This window comes from Molothrus ater, chromosome Z, assembly GCF_012460135.2.
Source record: "Molothrus ater isolate BHLD 08-10-18 breed brown headed cowbird chromosome Z, BPBGC_Mater_1.1, whole genome shotgun sequence".
NCBI lineage: Eukaryota > Metazoa > Chordata > Aves > Passeriformes > Icteridae > Molothrus > Molothrus ater.
This window is the reverse complement of record NC_050511.2, coordinates 33,832,282-33,854,949: the sequence shown is the minus strand read 5'-3', so window position 1 is coordinate 33,854,949 and position 22,668 is coordinate 33,832,282. Positions and strand designations below refer to the sequence as shown.

General features: G+C 37.3%; 1 protein-coding gene across 1 annotated transcript in view; it reads left to right on the top strand.

Annotated features, from left to right (window-relative positions):
- The window catches only part of MLLT3 (MLLT3 super elongation complex subunit), a 119,444-nt gene that overhangs the window by 72,276 nt on the left and 24,500 nt on the right, over positions 1-22,668 (top strand). The window contains exons 5-6 of the mRNA XM_036403653.2: positions 1,883-2,002; positions 9,376-9,981. Of these exons, the coding sequence (XP_036259546.1) occupies positions 1,883-2,002; positions 9,376-9,981 (726 nt within the window). The remainder of the gene's footprint in view (positions 1-1,882; positions 2,003-9,375; positions 9,982-22,668) is intronic.

Below are 22,668 nucleotides of genomic sequence, written 5' to 3'. Positions count from 1 at the left end.
ACTTTTATGCTTTAGGGAGAAAATGGCAGCTTCAAACATGAGGAGAAAGAATTTCTGGCAGAGATTTTGTTTCTTTGGTTTTAATTTCAGGGCAAACCCTTATTCTCCTGACTAAATTTTTCTTCTACGTGGATATGCATCTTTTTATCATATGAATGTATGAACAAAACTATTTTGGGCAATAAAATATCTGCTTAAACTCTGTAATTAGTAAGTAACTTTGATTGTATAAAATCAAATGACTTTGATTTTATACAAATGATATATTCTATTAAATTTGTGGCTTTAAAAAATACTGCAGAGTTTGACTTAAAAAGCAGTACTATTTAACACCCATTTGACATCCTCTGTGAGAGAAAGTAATGCTAAATATATGCATTTTTTCCACATGTTGCCCAGGTTTATGGTACGCACGTAGCTATAGATTTTCCTACTGGCTGATTGTTCTTTGTTAGCTTGTGCCTTCTCTTGTATTCAGTTGAGTTTAATGCAACCAAAGACCTTGGCAAATAGAGATAAAAAGGTATTTCTCCTGCTAAAGGATCACTTATTGTGATTCATAATAGCTAATTACAATCAAAAGTGCTGTGTTTTCAAGAAGAATGTCGTTGCTTTTGGACAGATGATTTTTCAGAGCTTTGGCTTTTGTCAGACTCTGGTTCAGAACAGCTTAATTGCCTTCTTCCTCTCCCTTTGGCATCTACCTAGAGTGTTGAAAATAGGCTGATAAAAAAAAAAAATTACCTTGACATGTCTCTTAATATTCCCCAAGCTACCATGTCTCTTTGAAGCAAAGTGGTCTGCAACAAGATTCATTTTGAGTGGTGTTTAAATATTTTTTTTTTAATTGAAAACCTGTCTTCAGGAACCTGTAGGCAATAAAAGATCATCCTGACTTGGAGATGTAACATTGGAATATACATATCTGTGTCCTTTATTTCCCAGTATTTCTAATGTAATGTGTATGAGGCATGTGATGGGTCAGCCCATTCCTGTCCCTTGAGTAAGAGGATGTTTTGGTCATCTGAAGAGGCAAGGATAACCACGTAGGAAATCCACAAAACTGGTGTCACTTTGTGCATGGGAACCTTCGGGAAGAGAGACATGTTTCCTTGCAGGTATAGAGCTCTGCATCTTCTTTCCAGCTTTGCAGGGCTTGTCAGACAGGTAAGCTGTCTCTAGCATTTGGAGCCTTGAAACAATAGAAAAATGAATGGCTGTGGTAGGAATCATAAAATCCAGACACAGCAGCACTGTAGCAGAAGACAGGATCTTAACTGGGTTTCCCAGAGATGGATGGAATAACCTTTACATGTCAGGTGACTGCTCAGTAATAGCTGATTTACTTGTGCTTTCTGGAAATGATCTGTCTGTACTTAAGTCTTCAAAATCAAGAAAGGGAGCTAGACTCTCTTAACAGCAAACTGTCTGCTTGCTTACCAGCACACATTTTTCTATACTCTAGATAAGACAGAAACCTGAAGTTAGAAGCTGAAATTAAAGATATACTGCTTTTACTTTAAAACATCAATCTGTTTTTACAGTGTATCTTTGTGGTGCGTTAATCTTGGCGAAGATACTTGGTCACTCACTCTGCCTCTGCCACTCAGGGAAGGGAGAGAGGATAGGCTGGAAGGCTCATGAGTCAGGATGCAGGCAGGGAGATTGCTTATCAGTTAATATAATGGGAAAAAAACAGACTCTTTTTGGGGAAAATGAATTATTGATTATCAGTGTGATTTTATTAAACTACCCCCTCTTGAGAAGAACAATGGATATTGTTTGTTGGACTTTTATTCTCCTACCAGTGTGATTTGCTAGGCAGGTGAAACTCTGCTCTTGTTGGTAATGTTTTACTGACATGCTTTCCCTCTTACAACAGATGATGGTAATGTCAGATGGCACATCGTTTTCTTCAGGGCAGAGCCTTCATCTCCCCAGCCTTCCCAGTAACTCTCTGTCTTTTTCTGAAGTGAAGAAGAAATCATCTCACGGGCCAAAGGTGAGACTTATTTTGCTAGAAGATAGTTGAGCCAAAAGTGTTTTTTCCCAGTAATTAAATTAATTAAAAAAAAATTCTATGTGTTTTTTGCAATGTTTTAATTGCTAGGCTAATGATAGCAGGTCTTGACATTTCTTTACTCAGGATGGCTGTGAGAACAGGTGCTGGTGACGGTTCTCTTGTTTTATTACTTGTACAGTTGTTTTCCTCCTGTTCCCGAAGGAGTTGCAATGGTATCTTGTAGTGTTAGAAGATTACAGTGATGGAAGTGTGATCTATGGAAATGTAAAGAATGTGAGATAATACTCTGATAATAATTTCATTTATTAAGCATTTTTCAAGATACTTGTGTAGACTTGAAACTGTGTTCTTTAGGATTTTTAGTTTTGTTTAAATTTAAGAGGTTAATTCTTTCCTAGATGTTTCAAAGAAAGCAATGTGTCATTGGTCTCTAGGACATCAAATTTTGAATCCCCAACTTCAAATGTAAAAAGGTATAGTCCAAGGAACCTCTTGAGTAATACAAATGAACCTTTCTGAAATAGCAGATAATTTCTTGACAAACTGAACTAATGGTATGGGAAGATAAAGGAGCATGTTGTTGTTTATTCACCTTAGAAATACAATGCAACCCTTTTCTCCATTCTGTTAAATTGTTTGGCTTTTCATTCTCTTTTGTGGAATCTTGTAGATTTGAAGTATGTCACTTAATCTTGCAGCGCATGTACTTAAAGGGGCACTATGCATTTTTATTAATAACTTTCATGTTCACTTTCTGTGCCGAATCTTGTACCTTGTCAGAATTGTCAGGTAATGAATTAAGGGTATGCCTAAGAAAGGCTGGTAGGGATACATAATAAGCAAGAGCAGGCAAAAAATGTTCCTTGACATGTCTCTTTCTGGTGTGCATTGTACACCAGTGCCTCACCATCTGTAATGCAGGTGGTCTTGCAACATTTGAAAAATATATGGAAGTGTGGTTATTTTCCTAATGAGATGCTGAGGTTTAATCTGAGGATTAAACTGAAGGTGCTTATTTTGGGATGCTGAAATGAGTACTTAATGCCTCAAAGGAAAGAAGCTGGGTACACCTGGTGCTGAAGCAAAGGTGCTGCTGGTTACACTAGGATGTATCTCCATCTGACTGGATCCCAAACATGAGTTACTCTGACACTTGACCATCTCTAATAGGGGTTCGTGAGATGTTGGTTAGTAGGTCTCTAGAGTTCATTTTCCAATCACTTCTAAAGAGTCCGCTATAATGTTGATTCACTCATGCATTACTTTCCATGCCAAAGTAGGTGTGCTGAGGCTTGGGTTAATAAGCAACCCAAACACCTCTAGAAGGACTTCAGGGCGGTACTGACATGATACTGAGTCCTGTACTAATTCTCTGCCTAGTAACTGTACACTATGGTAAGTCTTGAATCTCAGTTTTTTGTGAGCAAGTGTAAACCTGGGAAGTAATTTTCCAAACTGTATTTAGTGAACTTCCATCTGATGTGGAAAATCGGCAAGTGTGGAATGTGATGGAGTGAAGGAGGGTGAAGTGTGTATTTGCTGCACTCATCCATGTTGCTTGAAATCTTTCATTTTTTGCTGAAGCAACTCAAACATCTGCAGAGAGTTTGGCCCATACCGTGCAGCTATGTGAGTCTAACCTGAGGAGGTTAGACATACATCACATTTCAGGATTCCATCCTTAGAATTTTTAATAGTGGGAAGAGGTGTTTTATCAATACACTGGTTTTTGTCAGTCCATGTGGATATTTGATTTTTCCTCTCCCCCCAGCAGTCATTGCTTTACCCTGTCCAACATGGAACACACACTTATGAGCAGTTGTCCTTTTATCTCATAAATATCTGCCTTGCTGAGAATTATAAGCTATTATTGAGAAATGGAAACCCAAGATAACCTTGGTTTTAGTAGAACGTTAAAGTCTAGGGTTTTTGTTACAAGTTCTTGGAGCTGAAAAGCCTTGAATTTTGGTCTTTAGTGTTTTTGTTCTGGTTGGAATGTAGGAAAGCTCCAGCCAATGTATGAATAGATTTTTCGTTTTGTCATTTGGAGTAACGCCAGTGATGGAACAACTTCAGTGTCCAGATTTCATTTAAATATGCCTCTACAATAAGAGCTGCAGGAAAGTCTTGATAGTTCTTGGGCACAAGTTGCTTGTCCCAGATGCCAAAGTGTACTCCAGATGTCTGTACTGGGTGACTTTGGGATTTTTCTGCTACAGCAATAGGCCTTTGATGTTCTCTGTCTAGTTTTGGTTTGTTTTGTCTGTGAATACCACAGTTAACTTTGAGGTCAGTTTTAAACTTTGAGTGTGGAAAAAACAGAACCTTATGCTTATCTGTTTGCCACTGCAAAGTACCATATAAACTGTGTGGTTAGATAAGAATTCAAGTAACAATAATAAAACCAGTGGAACAAAATGTTACTCTTGGTCTAGCATTCACTTATGAAAAATACAATACAGTATTTTTTGTAAGTAAGAAACAACTGTCAGTTTGCTTTCTGTCACATTCTCTTCTGAAATATGTATTAAATAGAGATGTTTGTATCTCTGAAGTCACTTTTTTTTTCATTTAATTTAATGGACATAGTATTAGTGAGCACCAGTTTTTTAGTTCCAAAACAAAGCCTTAATCTTGGAAGTACAGATGTCAGGCAGAAATATATGAAAACTTCATACATTTCTTCATAATGTAAGAATAGCTGCAGGTTGGCTACAGATATTTGTATACAGATATTAGATCAGTGCTATTGCTATGCCTGTTTATATTATAGAAATATTATATGCACAGAATAGAGAAGCAGCTTGGTTAGGTTTTTCAGGGGGATGATTATGTCTTTTGAAAAGACCTGTAGTATCAGCTGTAGAGAAATGAGATTTTATAAGCAAAGAAAACAAAAGCTTTTATTCCTGTGTGTCATCAGAAAAAAACATAAATTGTTTTATGCTATGAGTTAGCCTTCACTGTTAAACCAGTGAGCTTCGTAATTCTCCATCTGCTTCTGATACTTCTGATGTCATTGATCATAACATTTTGGTGGGCTGGGTTTTTGTGGGAAGCAGGTAAATTCATCTTCTGTCCTGGAGTAATTTTGGAGGCTCTCAAAATGTTGGGCTTTTCTTTCTTGTTTTTTTTTGTCCCCTGCCCCCAAATCAGCTAGTATTTCTATTCAGTAATAAACAAGTTTGTATTCAACAGAAATCTGAATTTGCTTGATGAAGGAATTACTTTTAGATATCTTTCTCCTCTTTTCCTCTTTAGAGCAACAGGCATATTTGAGTCTGATTCTAGTCCATTGGTTTATTTTGAACACATTATTTCAATAGGCATAATATTTTGAATTAGAAATGAAAATAATGCACATTTTTATGATCACTAGAACTGAATTTGTAGTCTAAACTCAGAGTACAGTAGACAAGGCCATGCCAATGTGCTCAGTTTATTGACTTCATAATGAACTGCCCCTGCTCCGCTGCTTCCCCCACCCCTCCCCAGTGTAACTATTTCTTAGTTAGGTTATTAACATCTGTCAGCAGTTGAGATTTGCAATGGTTTCCAGAAGTAACTGCTTATTAAATCTCACATTAAAACAAATTGGGAATTCCATTTTGTGGTGTGAAGTCAGCACCCAGGTCTGTAACATACACAGTTCAGCATCATTTTTTACCCTGTAGCTACAGAAGTGTTTTAATCTGCAAATATGTTACCTGTTGAGCAGCTATCACAGTCCGTTTGTGTCTCTCAAATTTACAGGACAATGTACTCTGTGATTTAAACTTAATTTCATGAGCTTGTTAAGAAACACAAAAACACAAGAAACAGTTGGTTGCCGTTGCCCAGATCAGTCTATAAAGTGAATTTACCTCCCAAATCACAAAGTTTCTTGGTTTATTACCTGTAACTCTTATTCCATGCACTTGGGATCCATAAAAAAAATAAAGTTACCTAGTGGAGTGTGAGGGTGCTGATCCTTCCTCCTTTGTCACAGTATGGCATACCCTTTTTCACAGTGGGAAGCATGAAAGCCTGAGCAATCCAGCTGGTAGGGAGTCAACTTCAAAAGTTCACCTTCTCTTGATGAGGTGATGTCTTCTGCCTTCCAGATTGGGGGTATGGTTTATGTAGTTCCTGTAAGTTAGAAGATGGTGATGAAACTGGCAAACATGGTGGCTGCAGGAGATAGCAATTTCCAGGCTCGTGATCATGGCAGCATAATGGCTCGTTAGCTTTTCTGGTCACCTGTCCTGCCTACAATATGTTCTCTATGCTCCCAGAATGCATCTTGGGCCTTAACATGAGCTGTGTTGGCCAAAATATGCACAGGAGTTGAGTACCACAGTCAGAGTAGTGCAGGTTTTATTTGATGATAAAATTTTAGATTTTTATTGTACTTTCTAAAATACATATTTTGAAGGATATGTAAGCCCCTTTCATAGAGCAGTAGTATATATCTTGATTTACTGGAAGTACATAGTATTACTTGCTTGAGGATGACATCTGGTATTTTGACATGCCAATGTGCCTGTATTATTCTTTTGCACGCTGTTGTGCAACATATCAAAGGCTAACATTGACTTAAGTTGCTTCAATATTTGATGAATACACAAATGTAAGCTATGGTGTGCAGATATATTATCTGCCAAAGCCCCACAATCACAGTTTTTCTCATGAAAAGAGTGTTGAGAAAAGAGTGTATTATTTTACTGAATTTATTCTTACTTCTTGCAACACTTACTAAGGTGGAAAGATTTAAACACACTGTCAGATTCTAATAAGAAAATGGTTTGAAAGTACATTCTAATTTTTATTAAGATCTATGCTGATACATAGTACATGTTGGTACATTATATGAATATTCAGCAACTTTTCATCCCCATCAGCATCCCATGCTCATCATCAGGTTTGACAGAACTTACTGGCGGATATATATTGACTTTTTTCTGTCTTACAGATTTAATGTTCCTATAGCTGTCTCCTCTATGTCATTGTTTGCTTCTTTTTGGGTCATTGCAGAAATTAAGGAAATAAGAAAAGATAGTATGTTTACTTTGAAAATGAATGTAGATATAAAAACAATGGATTGGCTGCCTTTAAGAAAAGGTAATTCTAAGAGAGCATGTGAGAGGGGTCTAGTCTCATAAGTATGTCAGCTATAAATAAGTCTCATAAGTATGTCCCCTATTTGTACTATGATTTCTATGAAAATATCAACTTCCATGTTGTAGGAAGATGAAAAAAGTCTTAAAATGGAAGACTTTTAGATTTTTAAGATAAATTAAGAAGAATTTTAGAATCTTTTAATCTTAGAATTTTAAGAAGAATGCCAGGATAAGTCTTATGACTCAAGTAAAACATGTCAGAGTGCTAAGTATACTTTTTTATTTTTGTTTTTTAATTGCTGGCCTGGGAATCCAGGAAGTGCCTTATGTTTAGATATTCAGATGTAATTATAGTATTGTTCATTGTTGATGCTTCCAGCCAACATTAATGTTGATATACATGGTATATAAATATATAGTTAGTTTATCAAATATGACACAAAAATATATTTGCAGTACAGATGCAAGAAGCATCTTATAAAAACATGAATAATTTATGCAGCACTGTGACTGTTTCACTAAATAAGATAATGAGAAGGTAAGAACATTTCTAAGAAATTATTTTTAGCTAATTGTTTCTACCTATTGTTACAGAAGGAGAAGAATGATACTGCAGTTTCTGCATATGTTTTGTGTAGACCTTTCAGGTCCTAAAGTATTAAACTCTGACTTAACACATCCTAATTGGACGTGTTATAAGTAGTTATCTATGAACAGGAAGCACATCAGTGGAAGTAGTCTCAGTCTTCTTTTCTAAATGACACAACTTCCATTAACATGTAAATTCTGCTTTGTTTTCTTGGATATTTTTTTTCCCAGAGCAGTTGTACTGTGTGCATTTTTTAAAATGACTGAGTCCCTGTGGGGGATGAGGCTGGCTGTGTCCTGCTTTGGTCTTTTATTTTCACTGCACTTATACAGTATTGTCTGCGGAAGCGTTGTGCACTTCTGTCTATGTTGTGGGTAAAAAGGTGGTTAAGTAAAGGTGGAAGATAAGCTAAATATGTTTTCCTCTTTACAGATCTGTAAATCTGTGGCAGTTTTAGACAGCCAGATGCACCACATTTACATACATGTCTCTTATAGGTAAAGGAAATCAATGGGTGTATGTAATACATATTAAAGTGTTGCAACATACACATAGAAATGCTTATAACCAGCCTGGAAGAAAAAGTGAGCAGTGTAAATTACTTGACCATGGTTCCTGTAAATTGAAATGTCACTTTGCCGATCTGAAATATAAAAATGGACCCTGTCTTGTATATATATGACATGTATTTAGTGTTTAAAACAGTGCAATTAGTCTACTGAGTGGTTTTGAGATACTGAGAGCTCCTCACTGGCAGTTTCCATGAAAGTGGGCGGTGCTAGGACTGTTCTTGTCTTTTAAATATTCACCGGTGTTAGTTGTCAGAAGAAAGGATCCTGTATAGCCCATTCTGGATTGTTCCTTTATTTCCAGTTCTAGCTGCAGGTGACCTCTTGCTTTCCACTTCAACTTTTCAGATTCAGCTGAGTGAGGAATACTCAGAAGATACTGATCTGCTGTTTCTGGTTTGGCCTCTCCTGTAGGATGTCTAAGTCACTACCTTCTGGGAAACACTTCTCACTTAAAACAGTTCAATCAAAAAAAAAAAAAAGTAATTAAAGACTCAGCAGAGATGCCAGTATATTCAAAGAATGAAACTTTTTCAGCTTTAGGAGGTTTTCCATAAAAAGGCAATGACTGTTGTCTGTCCAATCAATTCTTCCATAACCAGGCTGGACCCAGGATTGCTATTGTTTATGAGGAAAAAGATCGGGCAAAACTCGGAAGATCACAGCAGAGAAGTCAAACTTGCCTGAAATGTCATCATGTTTTCCTCTGATCCTGTAATTCTGTTGACATCATATGGTCCATGTCTTAATTTTTCTTTGTGATTTTAATTCTCTCATAGGTAATGGTTATGATAAAGATTTCCTAAACTGCTTCTATGTTAACCTTACAATGTATAATGCCTAGGGTAAAAACTAGCTTTTGTTGTAACTTTTTGACAGACAGTGATAACTGTTTATGTTCCACCAGTTTGTAACAGATGTTTTGACCAAATGTTGGACTATCTGTTCTTGTACGGTTATTTCTACTCCTGGTTACTTGCCTGCGGTTCCAAGTTCTTAATATCAATCCTTTGTCCATATTGTGTCTGCCTTTTGAGGATTTAAGGGCTCTTTCTTTTTTTTTTTAAAGTAAAATTTTGCATCTCCTCTTTGCAGGACCCAGCAAGGATTCTGAATATAAATAGCAGCAGCAGTAGTAACAGTTTTTCAAAGACCCAGAAGTTAACAAAGGAGCACAAAGAAAAAAATTCTAAAGACTCAAAAGAACAAAAAAGTGCCTTCAAAGAACCTTCCAGGGAACATAACAAATCTTCCAAAGAATCCTCTAAGAAACCCAAAGAAAACAAACCACTTAGAGATGAAAAAATGGTTCCTAAGATGGCCTTCAAGGAACCCAAACCCATGTCCAAGGAACCAAAATCTGAAAACACTCCTATCCTTACCATAATGTGTGGGCAGCAGCAAGAAAAGAAGACTCTCACAAAAAGGCCCTCTATGCTGGACACTGATGAATCTTCTGCAAGGAAAAGAAAAAAACCCAGCTCGGATTCATTATTTAAAAGTTTTCCTAGTGCCCCACCACTGATTCTTACTTGTTCAGCTGACAAAAAACAGACAAAAGATAAATCTCAGCTCAAGGTGGGGAGAGTCAAAGTTGAAACTGATGCACTGGAAAGGAAGACGCCTACTCTGCCACCCTTTGATGATATTGTAGATCCCAGTGATTCTGACGTGGAGGAAAACGTGTCCTCCAAATCTGACGTAAGTGCTTGCTTGGTTTTGCCTAGTACTTTACTCAGTGCTGTCTTGAGTATTTGTAGTCTGTGGGACTGTGCACCGAATTTGTGTTTTCCCCTTTCTTTTTGCTGTCTACTGGCAGATTGTCCAAACTGGAGTATGATGATGGCCATGTACAAGCTTATGCTTGTTCTAGTTGAATTGTATTCCCTATACAAGTCTATTCATTTACTAATTGTCAACATTATGACAGTGAGCGTATGGGAGATATTGATAAACAGTATTGCTATTTTGATGTTCTTTAGAAATTCAAGTTTCTTTTGAGAGAACAGGAAATAGATTTAAATGCTTGTATTTCACACTCTAAATCTTTTTTTCAGGTATTAGAGAGTTCAGTAAATCCAGGAAAGGCTTGCAGTTATATCAGAGAGTTACTTATTTTTTTGTTAAAAAGGCAGTTCTGTCAATGACACTAATTTTGTGGAGGAGAAGGTCCTAGAATCTCACTCTGATGAGGGGAATCTATTGCCAAGTAGTAGGCTTAGCAAGAAGAAAGATGTTTTAATGGAAATTTGCTCTCCTGAAAATATTTATCTACAGTGCCTTCTCATCTGTTTCAAATATGATTTGCTCTTTAATTTTATGATTAAAATTAGGACTTTAATCATTCTCCTAGCAAACTTTGGTTTTCAGAAGCATTTTTTATAGAGACATGTAGAGAAGGAAACGTATGGTAGGAGAAATGTTGTTTGGTGCCATTATCTGTTCTTATGGCTAGAGGTGTAGTGTGCATGGTAGAGGAATTCTTCCCAGCTTTTCCTATTCAATTCTCTTGTTATTCCATTTTCTGATTTGTGTCTCTGTTACTGCCTTCAGATTCATAACCCTGCTTGCCCTCTCTGGAACAGACAATAAATGCCTTGCTGTGAGGAGGTGTCAGCATTAGGTTTTTACTTTGTAGATACTTCCTGTGAGGGAGAAGGTAATTTACTTCTGAAGTGACCTTTTAATGACTGGTCCCTTAGGGCATGCAAAGGCTGTTAAATTTAGAAGGTATACAATAGAACAGGCCCTGCTTTACAGCATGACAGAGGGGATACTCTGTGGTTAGAGTGGTATTCTCATTATGGCTTGAAATAATAAATAATTAACCAGTTTGTCTTCAAACTTGAAAACGTACATACTTGTCACCCTTGGTGTGAAATATTTTTTCTTGTTTTTAAAAAGCTGAATATTCTATTTTAATTTCTCACTAGCCTTAAGACATGCTACATACCCTCAGTAGAGCAGGCTGATTGAAATAGGTTTTTGAATGCCATAGAGGAGCACAAACACTTTTACTGGCTGCAGCAGTTCTCCATTTTTTTTTTAAAGACAGAAGAATTCAGACAAGCAAATTAAATGTAATTTAACTACAAATGGTTCTGCAGAGGTGTGTGATGTGTGGCAACTTGAAAATAACTGATATGTGAAAGATATATGGATGGTAGTTAAAACTAATCCTTTTTAGTTGCTGATAGGTGTTTCTCTCTTTGTCTTGGAATCTCTTGCCCACTACCAATGGTATAATGAGAACACCTCTGTATTTTTAATAGGCTTCCACAAGTCCATCGTCCATCTGCAGGCGACCTGGAGTACCCTAAGGAGTTCCTTAATTCTGTACTGAAGCTAAAAAGCAGATTCAGTGTTTTCTAAGTCTGTAAGCTGCTATTACTGAGAGAGTAAATTGCTGAAGTCCTCTCCAAGAGAAGTAAATCCTGCTGGTTTGGACTCTTGTCTATTTTAACATTGACATAGTGGATCATGGAACACATAGGTCTTCCATGGGTTCGGGGACAGTGTGGTCCCTGTCTGAATGGGTAAAAAGGATGTCTGCCCCTTTTGGACTGTGATCTTTTAATAAATTAGGCTGAGTATGGCTCCAGTCAGTGGTGGGATACTATTTAGAAAGTCAGTAATATACTCACCTCAATAAAAACTATCTGTGAAACACAGAATAATCCCCTAAGGTACTTTAGTCACACAATTGGCAAGTGCTGTGGTAGAAACAGCTGGGCAGTCTGGTTAGTGAATGTCTGTAGAATTTTACAAGGAGATGTTCTTCTGCATTTTACCACTTTTAACCAGGGAACCTAGTGAAAGGTGACCAAGCAGTGTAATATGGATAATTTTGTATGTTGGAAGAAATAGTTTGGACTTTTTTGTATGTATTGGGTAAGCTTCTAAGTGTTTCAGGAAGTTTCACAGCTAGATCCATAAAGGGTATATCCAATAAACATAATCATATTAAGGAAAAGAAAAAAGTAAAAACTTGCAATGTTACATAGAGAGTAATGGAAGTAAAAATGTGACAGTGCTTTTTCTGTACAATTTTGGTAATTTCAGATCTGTCAAGGCTTCACGATACTGACAAATATAGTTGCCTGAAGCTGGTAAGATGCTTCTTTAGTGTCATATCCTGGCATAATAATATGCTGTAAAATTAAGTCAATTGTTAGTTCTTACTCTGATACAGTTACAGTGGTAGGTATTGTACCCCTGATGAACAAAGAGAGTATATTTGGTAGTATCCAGATTTATTCGTAAGTGTCTTCAAGAAAGCAAAATTACTATACCCAATCCAGCAAATATAGGTTAGGTAGAACAAATTACTTTACAAATCAGTACCTAAAAGAAAATTGTTAGAATACTGCAAAAATACTAACTCTGAGTCAGGTGCCTTTTTACTAGTTCAAGTTTTGTTTATGACATTTATGCAAACATAATAATACTGCATTAATGTAATGTTCATACATTGTATAGAATGAAATTATTAATTGCTTTGCTAAGAATTTTGAAGTTTCTTCACTGTAGAGGGAGTAAGAGGTGGTCTCATTCTCAAACAAGTTCCAAAATGGTGACTGTTCTCTTTACTGGTATTGCATATGCATAACTTCACATACAAAACATGATAAATTTGTAATACAAGGCGCAATGTAGAATGTAGAACTTACTGCAAAAATAAGTTTCTTGCTGTTGCTCATCACACGTAGGATGGTTCTCATAATTAGATATATTCCATTATCAATTCTCAGTTGTGAAGTCTGGGTTCGGGATTTTAAAATAAGGATGATATTCTGAAAAGTCCCTGTAGTAGAGGAATCTTACAAGCATGATTAAACAGAGCTGTTGTTCCGCTGGAATGGTGCTACATGATGGCAATGCTCCTGCTCCTCTCATTTCTTTGGATACAACCCAAGTTCAGTGAATTGGGGTGGAGTGTATCATATCAATCAATGGGCTTGAATTTCAGACAAAAAAGTAGAGTGTGCTTAACCCTTCACAGCACAGGCATCATACTCTACCTAATTATGGGCATTCAGACTTGAAACATGGCCTTTTGCCTTCATGAAGTAGAGGATGTAGAGATATAGCGTTAAGTGTCTGCCAGTGGTTGATCTTCCCTTGGAGCTATCCCTTGAAATTCACCTTTCAGAATCCAGACAGGTTAGCATGCTGTTGTCTCTGGTGTATTTCAGAAAGCTGGACACTTTCCTTTGGTGTTGTGTAGTCAGTCTCTTTTTTTGAGCTTCAAATATCACTGTAAAATTCAGTGGGAAATGCAGGGAATCACACCCTTCTGTAGTGATAAACTCTCTGCCTTGTTTAATAGTTGTTCTGCGTGTGACTTAGACCAAGACCATGTATGGTCATTCCTCTGTGCTCTGTTTGGCATATGCTGTAGTGTGGTAACTGTGGTATTTATTTTAATTTTGTTTTTCTGTTGACTTTGAGCTGTTGGTAAGTAAAACAAGTGTCTGCATTTCTCTTCATGATGCTTTGTAAAGTATCACTTTTCAAATACATCTGTGAATTAAACTACATTGGACTTCAGTGTTACTGGTCAACTAGGTGTTCACAAGAGTATGAGATTTTTTTTTATTTCATTTGGAAATCACACATAAAGGCTGAAAAACTATTTTGCTGGATTTGGTATGAAACATGCAAAATAAAGTATTGAGTAAAAGCATGCAGATTTATGGTGTTATTGAAGCATAGGCATATTAACACAGTCCACTTCAAAATTCTGAATATTTTGCTTTTAAATTCAAATACAGGATGTTTTAGTTAATGAAAACTCCACCTGTTTGCTTCCCATGTGGGACAGTGCAGCAGCATGATAAAAAAAAAGATTTAACCTTGATTTTGCTGCCTGACTGAAATATGGTGATATTCTTATAATATTTGTGTGAGCTGCAAGCTGTTGTGTGAGATGGAGAAATACCGAATTTTGGATCTGAATGAGGCATTTTCTGTGATTGGAGCTGCCCTTTTTGAGCTGTCGAGCCATTTCAGAAGGGATGCTCAGATACTTCTTGCTTGATTAGTGCTGATTTTGCTTGACTGAGTAGGGAGGAAAAAGTGTTGCATGGCTCTTGGTGAAGTTGCTGCAGCAGGAAGGCACAAAAGAGATAAGGCAGATGATACATACCTATTCAGGTATTAAATATTCTCTATGTATCTCCATGTTATTCAGAGAGCTGAATAACAACTCTTTAAGTCTGCCATGCATGACAGTGGTTTGGTGGATTTTTTAGGGAGTCCATATGAATGGACTGAATTCTGACATATTAATTTCTTCTGGAGTGATTATTTTGCTCGTGGTATGTATTGTTTTTTTCCCTTCCTGCATTATGTCGCTGCATTAGTAATGGTAGTGGCCTTTTGGCATGTCAAAGCCTATGGAAATACAATCTGAGCAGAAATGTGTGCTAGCAATTTGTGACAGCTCAAGCGTAAGGAGTTTCAGTTATTAAGAGCAGAGTACCTTTAGTGGGTCTTTTGCCTTTAGGAAAAAATCCCATCTCCTTCTCAGGAAGGCCTTTACGGAGCAGTGAAAATACAGTAGAGATCACACAGACTATGCCTTTGTACTTAATTAACTGCTTGCATGTCCTAAAGCAGTCGTAGAGTATGAGTACCTTTTTAAGGGAATCCATAAAATGCCACTTTCAGTCTGGCACATGATGTAGTAATTTGATGATTGCAAAAGTGGAAGAACACTTTGAAAACCCCCATGGTCTTGTAAAACCTCCAGGCCCTTGTTAGCTGAAAAAGCGTACTTTCTGCCAGGGCTTGGAGCTAAAGTCAGAGCTTTTTCAGGTAATATTTAAAGTCAGAAGGAACAGTAGTGAGATAGAGCTCCATGTGCTGTTTTCATGTAGTTACCAAAGGTCAAAAAGAAAAAGGAAAAGATAGATTTTATTTTATTTGTGAAATAAATGTGGCTGTGCCTCTCAAGATGATTAATGGTGCAGAACAGGGTTAATACTGATCATGTGCTTCACTGCGGACTGGGCCCTTTGGGTTTGCAATGGTCATATTATTGCATTCTTTACTTTTTATGTGATAATTAAATGAAGTCTTTCTGCTTCTGGTCTGGGAAATAGCACTGCTCTTAAAACTATGCCAGACACTCACGTGCTATTGTTGGTCATGGTACTCCTGTGTCAAGGAGATAATTCGGTAGTGACAAACAGGTAAATATTGTAGTCTGAGGTGCTTCCTTCCAGGTATATGCTCAGAGAGAAACAGTGGCCAAAGATAAGCAGACCTCTTCAGAGAAATGGCAGTAGGCACAAGTATGCTCTGTGGCCATCAGCATCTACTGTAGTATGGCACCATTCAGCTGCTATACTTTGCCTATTTTAATGAGGTGTTACTATGAAGCGAAAAATGCTTTGTGTTCACTCGCAAAAGCTTGGGTGCATGTTAGGCCGTTCTGTATATGGTGAAATTACTATTGCTGGATGAGGAAGCAGCATGATAGAAAGGTAGAGATCCTCTGGGCAGCAAGCTGAGATGTTAAAGTGAGACAGTTTTGTTACCAGTGTGTGTTGGGAAATCACTGGCTTACAAAAATGTTAACAGTTTAGAAATAAAGCAGTGGAGACAAACTATGCAGAAACTATTAAATGTTCAGGTTGCAAAAGTAATCTTCTGAGAGCCATGAAATTTTGTCTTCTTGAGGCAAAGTCTGTTGGGTTTTTGTTTAATTTTAGGCAATGTCACGTTTTGACCATGGAATTAACATTAATCATTATTAAGCTACTAATACAGGCAAGAGTATTTTACTAATTTGCAAGTGCTGGCTACATCTGCTTCATTATGACTCAAGTGAATTAACTCAAGTATTTGCATAAATGCAGGTTCATATTTTTTCTGCACTTCAGCACTGAAAACCCTATTTACCTGCTATCCTGCAGAAAGTAAGGGTTTTAATTGGATGCCAATACTGTTATTGTCTGGAGTGTTTTTGTGGCATAAAAAGACTTTGTCTCAAATCCGGGTAAAGTCAAGGCAATTTTGAGACACCAAGGTGGATTGCAGTCAACATAATAAAATGTTAAAGAAAAGATATTTTATTTTAATCATAATGAAGTGAGATCTTCTTGATAAGGATTTCATTGCTTTGAAGGTGCTTTATCTATCTACTTCTATAAATTATGTTGTGATCCAGAAGAATGGCTGCATGTATTTAAAACAAAATCTAACACCTGATGATTTTCAGCTGGCGTTTTATCTATAATAGTTAGGTCTAATCAAGGCTTTTATGCCCTTTTAGTTTTTATGTGGAACCAATATGTTTACACTTCTTTTGGCGAGGGGGGGCAAAATGTCATGGTATACTCATGTATTTTTGAAAGTTTGCTGCCAAATGCCCATGAACTTCATTAGATAATTTTGATAATACTTACCATTCAGAGGCTTGTACTCTGGTGATGACAAACATGAACTCTTCAGGACACACTGTAAGTACACAATTTAATTTTTGTATTTAAAAGACTCAATCATCCCCTGAAAAAAAAAATAAAATCTTTTAACTTCTACTAACACAGGATAAAGACTGAGCTCACTGCTGCAGTGAGTGTGTACCCTATCTCATGCCCGTGCATTGCCTGCTGATGAGGGAGGGACTGCTGTTCACCTCCCTGTGCTGTGGAGCCCTGGGGCTGTGCTTCGTGTTTGACACTGCAGAGGAATGCTGGGGGGCCTTCTAGGAATGGGCAAGGGATGCTCCTGATGGACCTCATTTGCCTGCCCCAGACTCAAGGATGATGGTGCCTGTGTGTTTCTGGTCTCCTAATACTGAAGTGTGCTCGTGAGCCTGGTAGAGGAAATAAATGAAAGCAGATGTAATCAAGCAGTTTTCTTTCCTGACCTCTGTGTGGCAGCTGCCTTGTGGGATCTCAGCACATCATTCCTGATGTCCAGAGATGCCAGGAGAACCCTTGGGGGTCTCGAAAATCCTGGAATGTTGCCAGAAGTGTCTGGTGGCTTGATTTTGATCCATCCACAGAAATAACCAGAGTTTGAGGACAAGAGAATCACTTTAGAGTAAAAGGTGTAAAAGAGACACATTTAGAGAGTGAAGTATAGACTTTAAGGTTTTTGGTACAGGGGGGTTATGGAGACAAGATGGAGGGATCAGGGCGTGTCTCGTCCTTCTTCTTTCTTCTTCTTGTCCTCCATCTCCTGTGGTGATGTTGGCACTTGGGGATTGGTTTATGGTGAAGGTGCACTTGCTAACATGAGTGAAAAGCATTGGGAAATAAAAGTAAATATTATGTACGTAGATATTAGTATAAAAAGACATGACCACCCCGTGGGTGGTCAGAGAGTGCCTGTGACTGCTCGCAGATCAGACCTCTGTTGGGCAGACAGAAAATTTTGTAGATAAGAAATAATAAACAATCCGAAGACCGAAAAGCTGAAGAGTCCAGACTCGTCCTTTAAAACGCGTGCCACCCAAGAACCACAATACCCGTGTCGGGGCAGAGACAGACAGCTGAACCCGACACTGCCTTTCCCTCTTGACAACATTATTCACTCCTTCTCTGCTAGGGAACCATTGCTGTTTAAGAGCAGTCATACCTGAAACCAATTTTAATAAAATTTTGAGTGTTCATTGAAGGTGGCTCAAGATCACCATATCGGCAGTAGAAAAATTGCTACAAAGCTTAAGTGTGTTAGTGTGAATTTGTGTTAATTCTCTGAGTCATTCTTCAGTAGTACTGTGTTGGCTGAGTCAATACCTCAGTACACCTTACATTTTTGTTAGAAAAAGATGTTGCAAAATTAATTACTTCATGCTTTTTCCTACCAAAACCAAACTCAAAAAACCCAATAAAACCAAACCCATAAAAACTTTGAGTAAAACATCCAGCTCTATTGCTACTAAAACTTAACACTTTCTATTGAAAGCCTCTAACCTTTCAGTCTTTCATCCTGCCTTGAAAATAGAAATCTTTATCTGCCCAACAAAAATGTGTACTTTGTGCTTCATCTGCCATTGGGTATGTCGGTGGGGTTTCTAGTGCCCCTCTCTGATCGGGGGGGGCACTCACTCCGTTCATTCCCATTGGGGCTGAAAACAAGTAGTTGCCTGATCAGATTTATTTGGTGATCAGATTTATTTGTTTATTTGTTTTAACATTGTGCTGCTGTGGAGGGACCAGGAAATTTGGTAATTAATGCTGTCTTTGCCCTAATAAAAATGACAGCCTTTACACATGTGTAGCACAGTAAGATGGGGCTGCCTGTGTCCAGAACATGTATGTAGGGTTTTTTGAACTATGTTGAGACATGTTACCTGTTCTTGCTGTGGCTACCTGCACATGAAGGAATTTCTTACTGTTTACATAGTGTGTTGCAAGCCATCTGGCAAAGATGAGGAAATGATGTCCTATGTTGCAGGAATTAGTGTTTCATGCAACACAGTCAGAAGAAAAGGATAAATGGAGCTGTTTGCACTTCACAGATTCTGTTTACGTATCCACAGAACTTGTATCAGCATCTCAGAGCGACATGAAAGGAGACTTTAAAGGCAACTGATAATAAGTGCCCCATCAGCAGCAGAGCTGTGTTTTGTTGCTGAAGTTAACAGGCAACTCCACCTGTGCCTGAGCTCCCAGAGGAAAAGATGACACACATCAGGGGATAGCAACTGGGGCCAGCAGTAACTGGATCAGTGCCTCAACATTGATTACCCTAGTCAGAAAACTATTGCAAAACTTAGGATGTTTAATACCATACTTGGTGAACACTCTTGATTAGGACAGAGTAAATCAAGTGATTTTGCTGCTCTGTATGAGGTAATTTTAGGTATTACCTAAATTTTCGGAGGAGGTTACATACAGTAACCTGTGTTTCATAATTCAGATTATCAGCTGCAAAAGTATTACAGTCTAAACTGTGGCAATAAAAAAGTAGATACAGGCTGTGACAATTTTAGTAGGTGGATGAATATTTTTCCATTGCCCATGCTGCTTTAGTGGATTTTGGTTATTACAATTCATCTGTATTTTGTAGATGGAAAAGATGTAGTTTCAAGATAGAGCTTATTGCATCATGTCTTCCACAAGAAAAGTAAAATATCATCAAGTAAAGTGCCATGGTCTGAATATTCTGGACAGCAGTAATTCAGTTGCAAAGTTACTCATTCAGGGCAGAAAAAGGCCAAGGGAGAAGCCATTCTTGGTGCTCTTGGTGGCCTAAATTTGGCCATTCTTCGTGGCTTTGGGAGAGGGCTAGTAAGAGTAAATAAAATTTTGGATATTAAATGTTACAATTTTAGCTAAAGAAGACAGTTTGTAGATGATATGTTTCACCTTTATTTGTTTGTGCCATATACAACGGTTTTGATCCTTTGAACACTGTAAAACTCAAGATTGATCTGATTTGTACTACATGAGATCTTAATTTAGCCAGTATTTCAAATAATGTAATTACAGCCCAGTATTTTTAATTACTTCATACAGTTTTTAAGGTACCTATTCAGGTAACTATCAATTACATTACAAATAGGTTACACTACATTATAATGATTTGAGTGAAATTATCTTTATATATAAGCAATTATCACATTTTCTTATTTTTGTAAGAGATTGTCTTTGTTGTTATATTCTTATGTCTTATGAAACAGAAGCAAAACTCTATTAATGTAAAACTCAGATCACGCTATCCAAAAGTTATTTTAAATCAGAGAAGTAGAGATAAGTTTTAAATAAGGATTACTTTTTGTAGTACTCTTTTTGTAAAAGTACTTGTGTAGGCAAAGTTACAGCATGCAGATATGTCAGCTGTAAATAGTAAAGAACCAATAAGAAAATAGAAATCTGCTCTATAGGTTTTCTCTCAGAGAATCAGTGTTGTATGGTCTGTGTGTATATAATGTGGATGATCTTTTGTGGAAACTACTAGACAAACACATGGAATTATAGAGCGAGTGCTTAGGAACCATTTTATGAGATGTTTCAGATCTATAGAGAAAAATGTGTGTAGAGCATGTTGCTGCCAAACATCATATCTAAAGATCATTGTTAAGTTTACAGTATCACAAGACTGGCTAAAAATTATGACATTTTGAAAAATCATTTGAGGAGTTCTGTTTTGTTTTAGACACTCAATAATTTTTTAGGATATGGTATATATTTTTATATTTTTCCCTCTACAGATTTTCACTGAAACTGGAATGTACAATAAATGAAAATTGAGTTTTTCAGATAATTTAAATTCCAGAAGTTAAGTTTGAGGGAAGAGTAAGTACAATGAGGCTTGCTGTGAAACTGACAGAGGGAACAGAGATCTGCACTTGATCTCTCTGGAGTTTATAGTTAAATTTTGAACCATTTCATTTTCTGGGACATGAATTCAAGACCCTGTGCAGCAGGACTTAAGGAAAAAACAAAAGCTGTTTTTTTCTTACATTTCCTACATTTAGGTATGTATTTGCTTGATCTGTATCACCTCAACAAGCTTTCCACATAGTAAAGTTTTAGTGTGGGTCATGCTGGGAGTGTTCTACAGGTTTGAGCTACATAAGAATAGAGGGGAGCTGAGGAGAATTTGCAGACTTTCTGAGTACCTGCTGAGAAGACCAAATTTCTAATGTGGAGAAGTGCACCACAGTACATAATTAAACCCATAAAAGCAGTTTTACATGTGAATGGTTCTCCAGTTGTTCTATTGTTAATAGGAGTGTGTGCACTCCTAACATTAGAACCTCAGATCTGGGAGAATTTAGGTGATCCACCTTCCTGATGCCCCAAAAGTGACAGCAGACTGTCTGTTTGATTTCCTAAACAGTGAACTGTGAATGCATTAACATCTGTCCTTCTCAGTGGTGACACATAGCATCACTGTAGATAAAACAGCATAAGAGAAGGGAGTTGGGAAGTCTTAGCTTCCAACACAGCAGCTGAAGGGGCTCGCCGGAACAACTACCACCTATCTTCTATCATTATTAATCCCATTAGAGCAGAAGATGTAGAGTAGTTGAGTGAAGCTCTCACCTTAGCTTTAATACCAAGACTGAATTTTGTGGCTTGTATTTAGTACTAAAATTGAAGTTTCTTTCTTTCCAAAACACATTTCCTTTATTGGCATAGGACAGCTCTGTGTATAGAATAAGTGGAAATTCTCAAAGGGAAAGTTTAAAATGTTAAGTCAAACTCTCAGAAAATCGGTATCTGGGTATTGCTTGTCAGCTTCATTTGACCTTTCCATAGTTAAAAGAGTGCAGAGGGACAGTTGCTATCCTGTCATCAAAGGGCTTTCATGCCAGTGGGCTTATAAAATGAGCACTGCTTTCCAAACAAGTATATATTATATTGTTTGGCCTCATTTTTTTCCCACTTAATTCAGACCTTGTATGGAATACAGACCTGTTAAATTTCCCATGTTGCGCTGCTCATACTTTATAAATTCTTGACAAATATTGATGTCTTTTCACACATTTTTGGTGGTCTAAATAACAGCATTTAGTGCCAGTTTTGAAAAGCCTTTGTTATAACCCTGTCTTCACCAGCATTACCTACATATTTAGGACAGTCTTTATCCTTCTTGGTAAGGCTTATCTGATGAGAGCTTCCATCAGTTTGCCTCTTGTGTTTAAGGACCATGTTCATACTCATGTGGCCATACACAATTTTAGTTTATTTTATCCTTAGTTTACTCATTATCTTGTAGTCCTGAAATCTATGGAAACTGTAGTATTCAGCTACTCTACAAGGCAAACCTTGATCTTCCCTCCTGTACTTTTTGCTTGCTTTACTATGTGTCTGCCACTCTTTTCCATTAAGGTATTTTCAGGAAAAATGCCTTACAGGTTATAGAACAATCATCACTACTGCTTCATCTTTCAATTTTATTGTATGATATTCTGCAAAAGAATTTTTATCCACATTTTTTACTCAGTCTCCTGTTCATGAATCTTCTCTAAATCTAGACTATTTGTGAGTTTTTATGTTAGCATTGTCTCAAATTTACTTTTGATTTATATAGATAAAATAAAATCTATTCATCAATGCAGAAAGAAAAGGATTTTCTTTCAAAATTAAATAACATGTTTCAGTAGGACAGTCTGTAAGGAAATGCAAATCCCACTTGATTTGGTGCAGTTGTTCAGAGGAAATAGTTGCAAAGATTTGATTAAGGCCTTTTCTTGATGCTACTTTTTAAATTAAGGCTGTGTTTCAAATTCAACGAATCACAGACTCCTTGAGGTTAGAGGGTACCTCTGAGTGTCATCTGGTCTGCTTGCCCTGTTCAGCCCTGTTTAGCCAGGGCCACTTTGGGCTGGGGTGCCAGGATCCTGTCTAGACAGCTTTTCAATATCTGTTTGGGAGGGAGATGACAAAATCACCAGGGGCAGCCTGTGCCTATGATTGG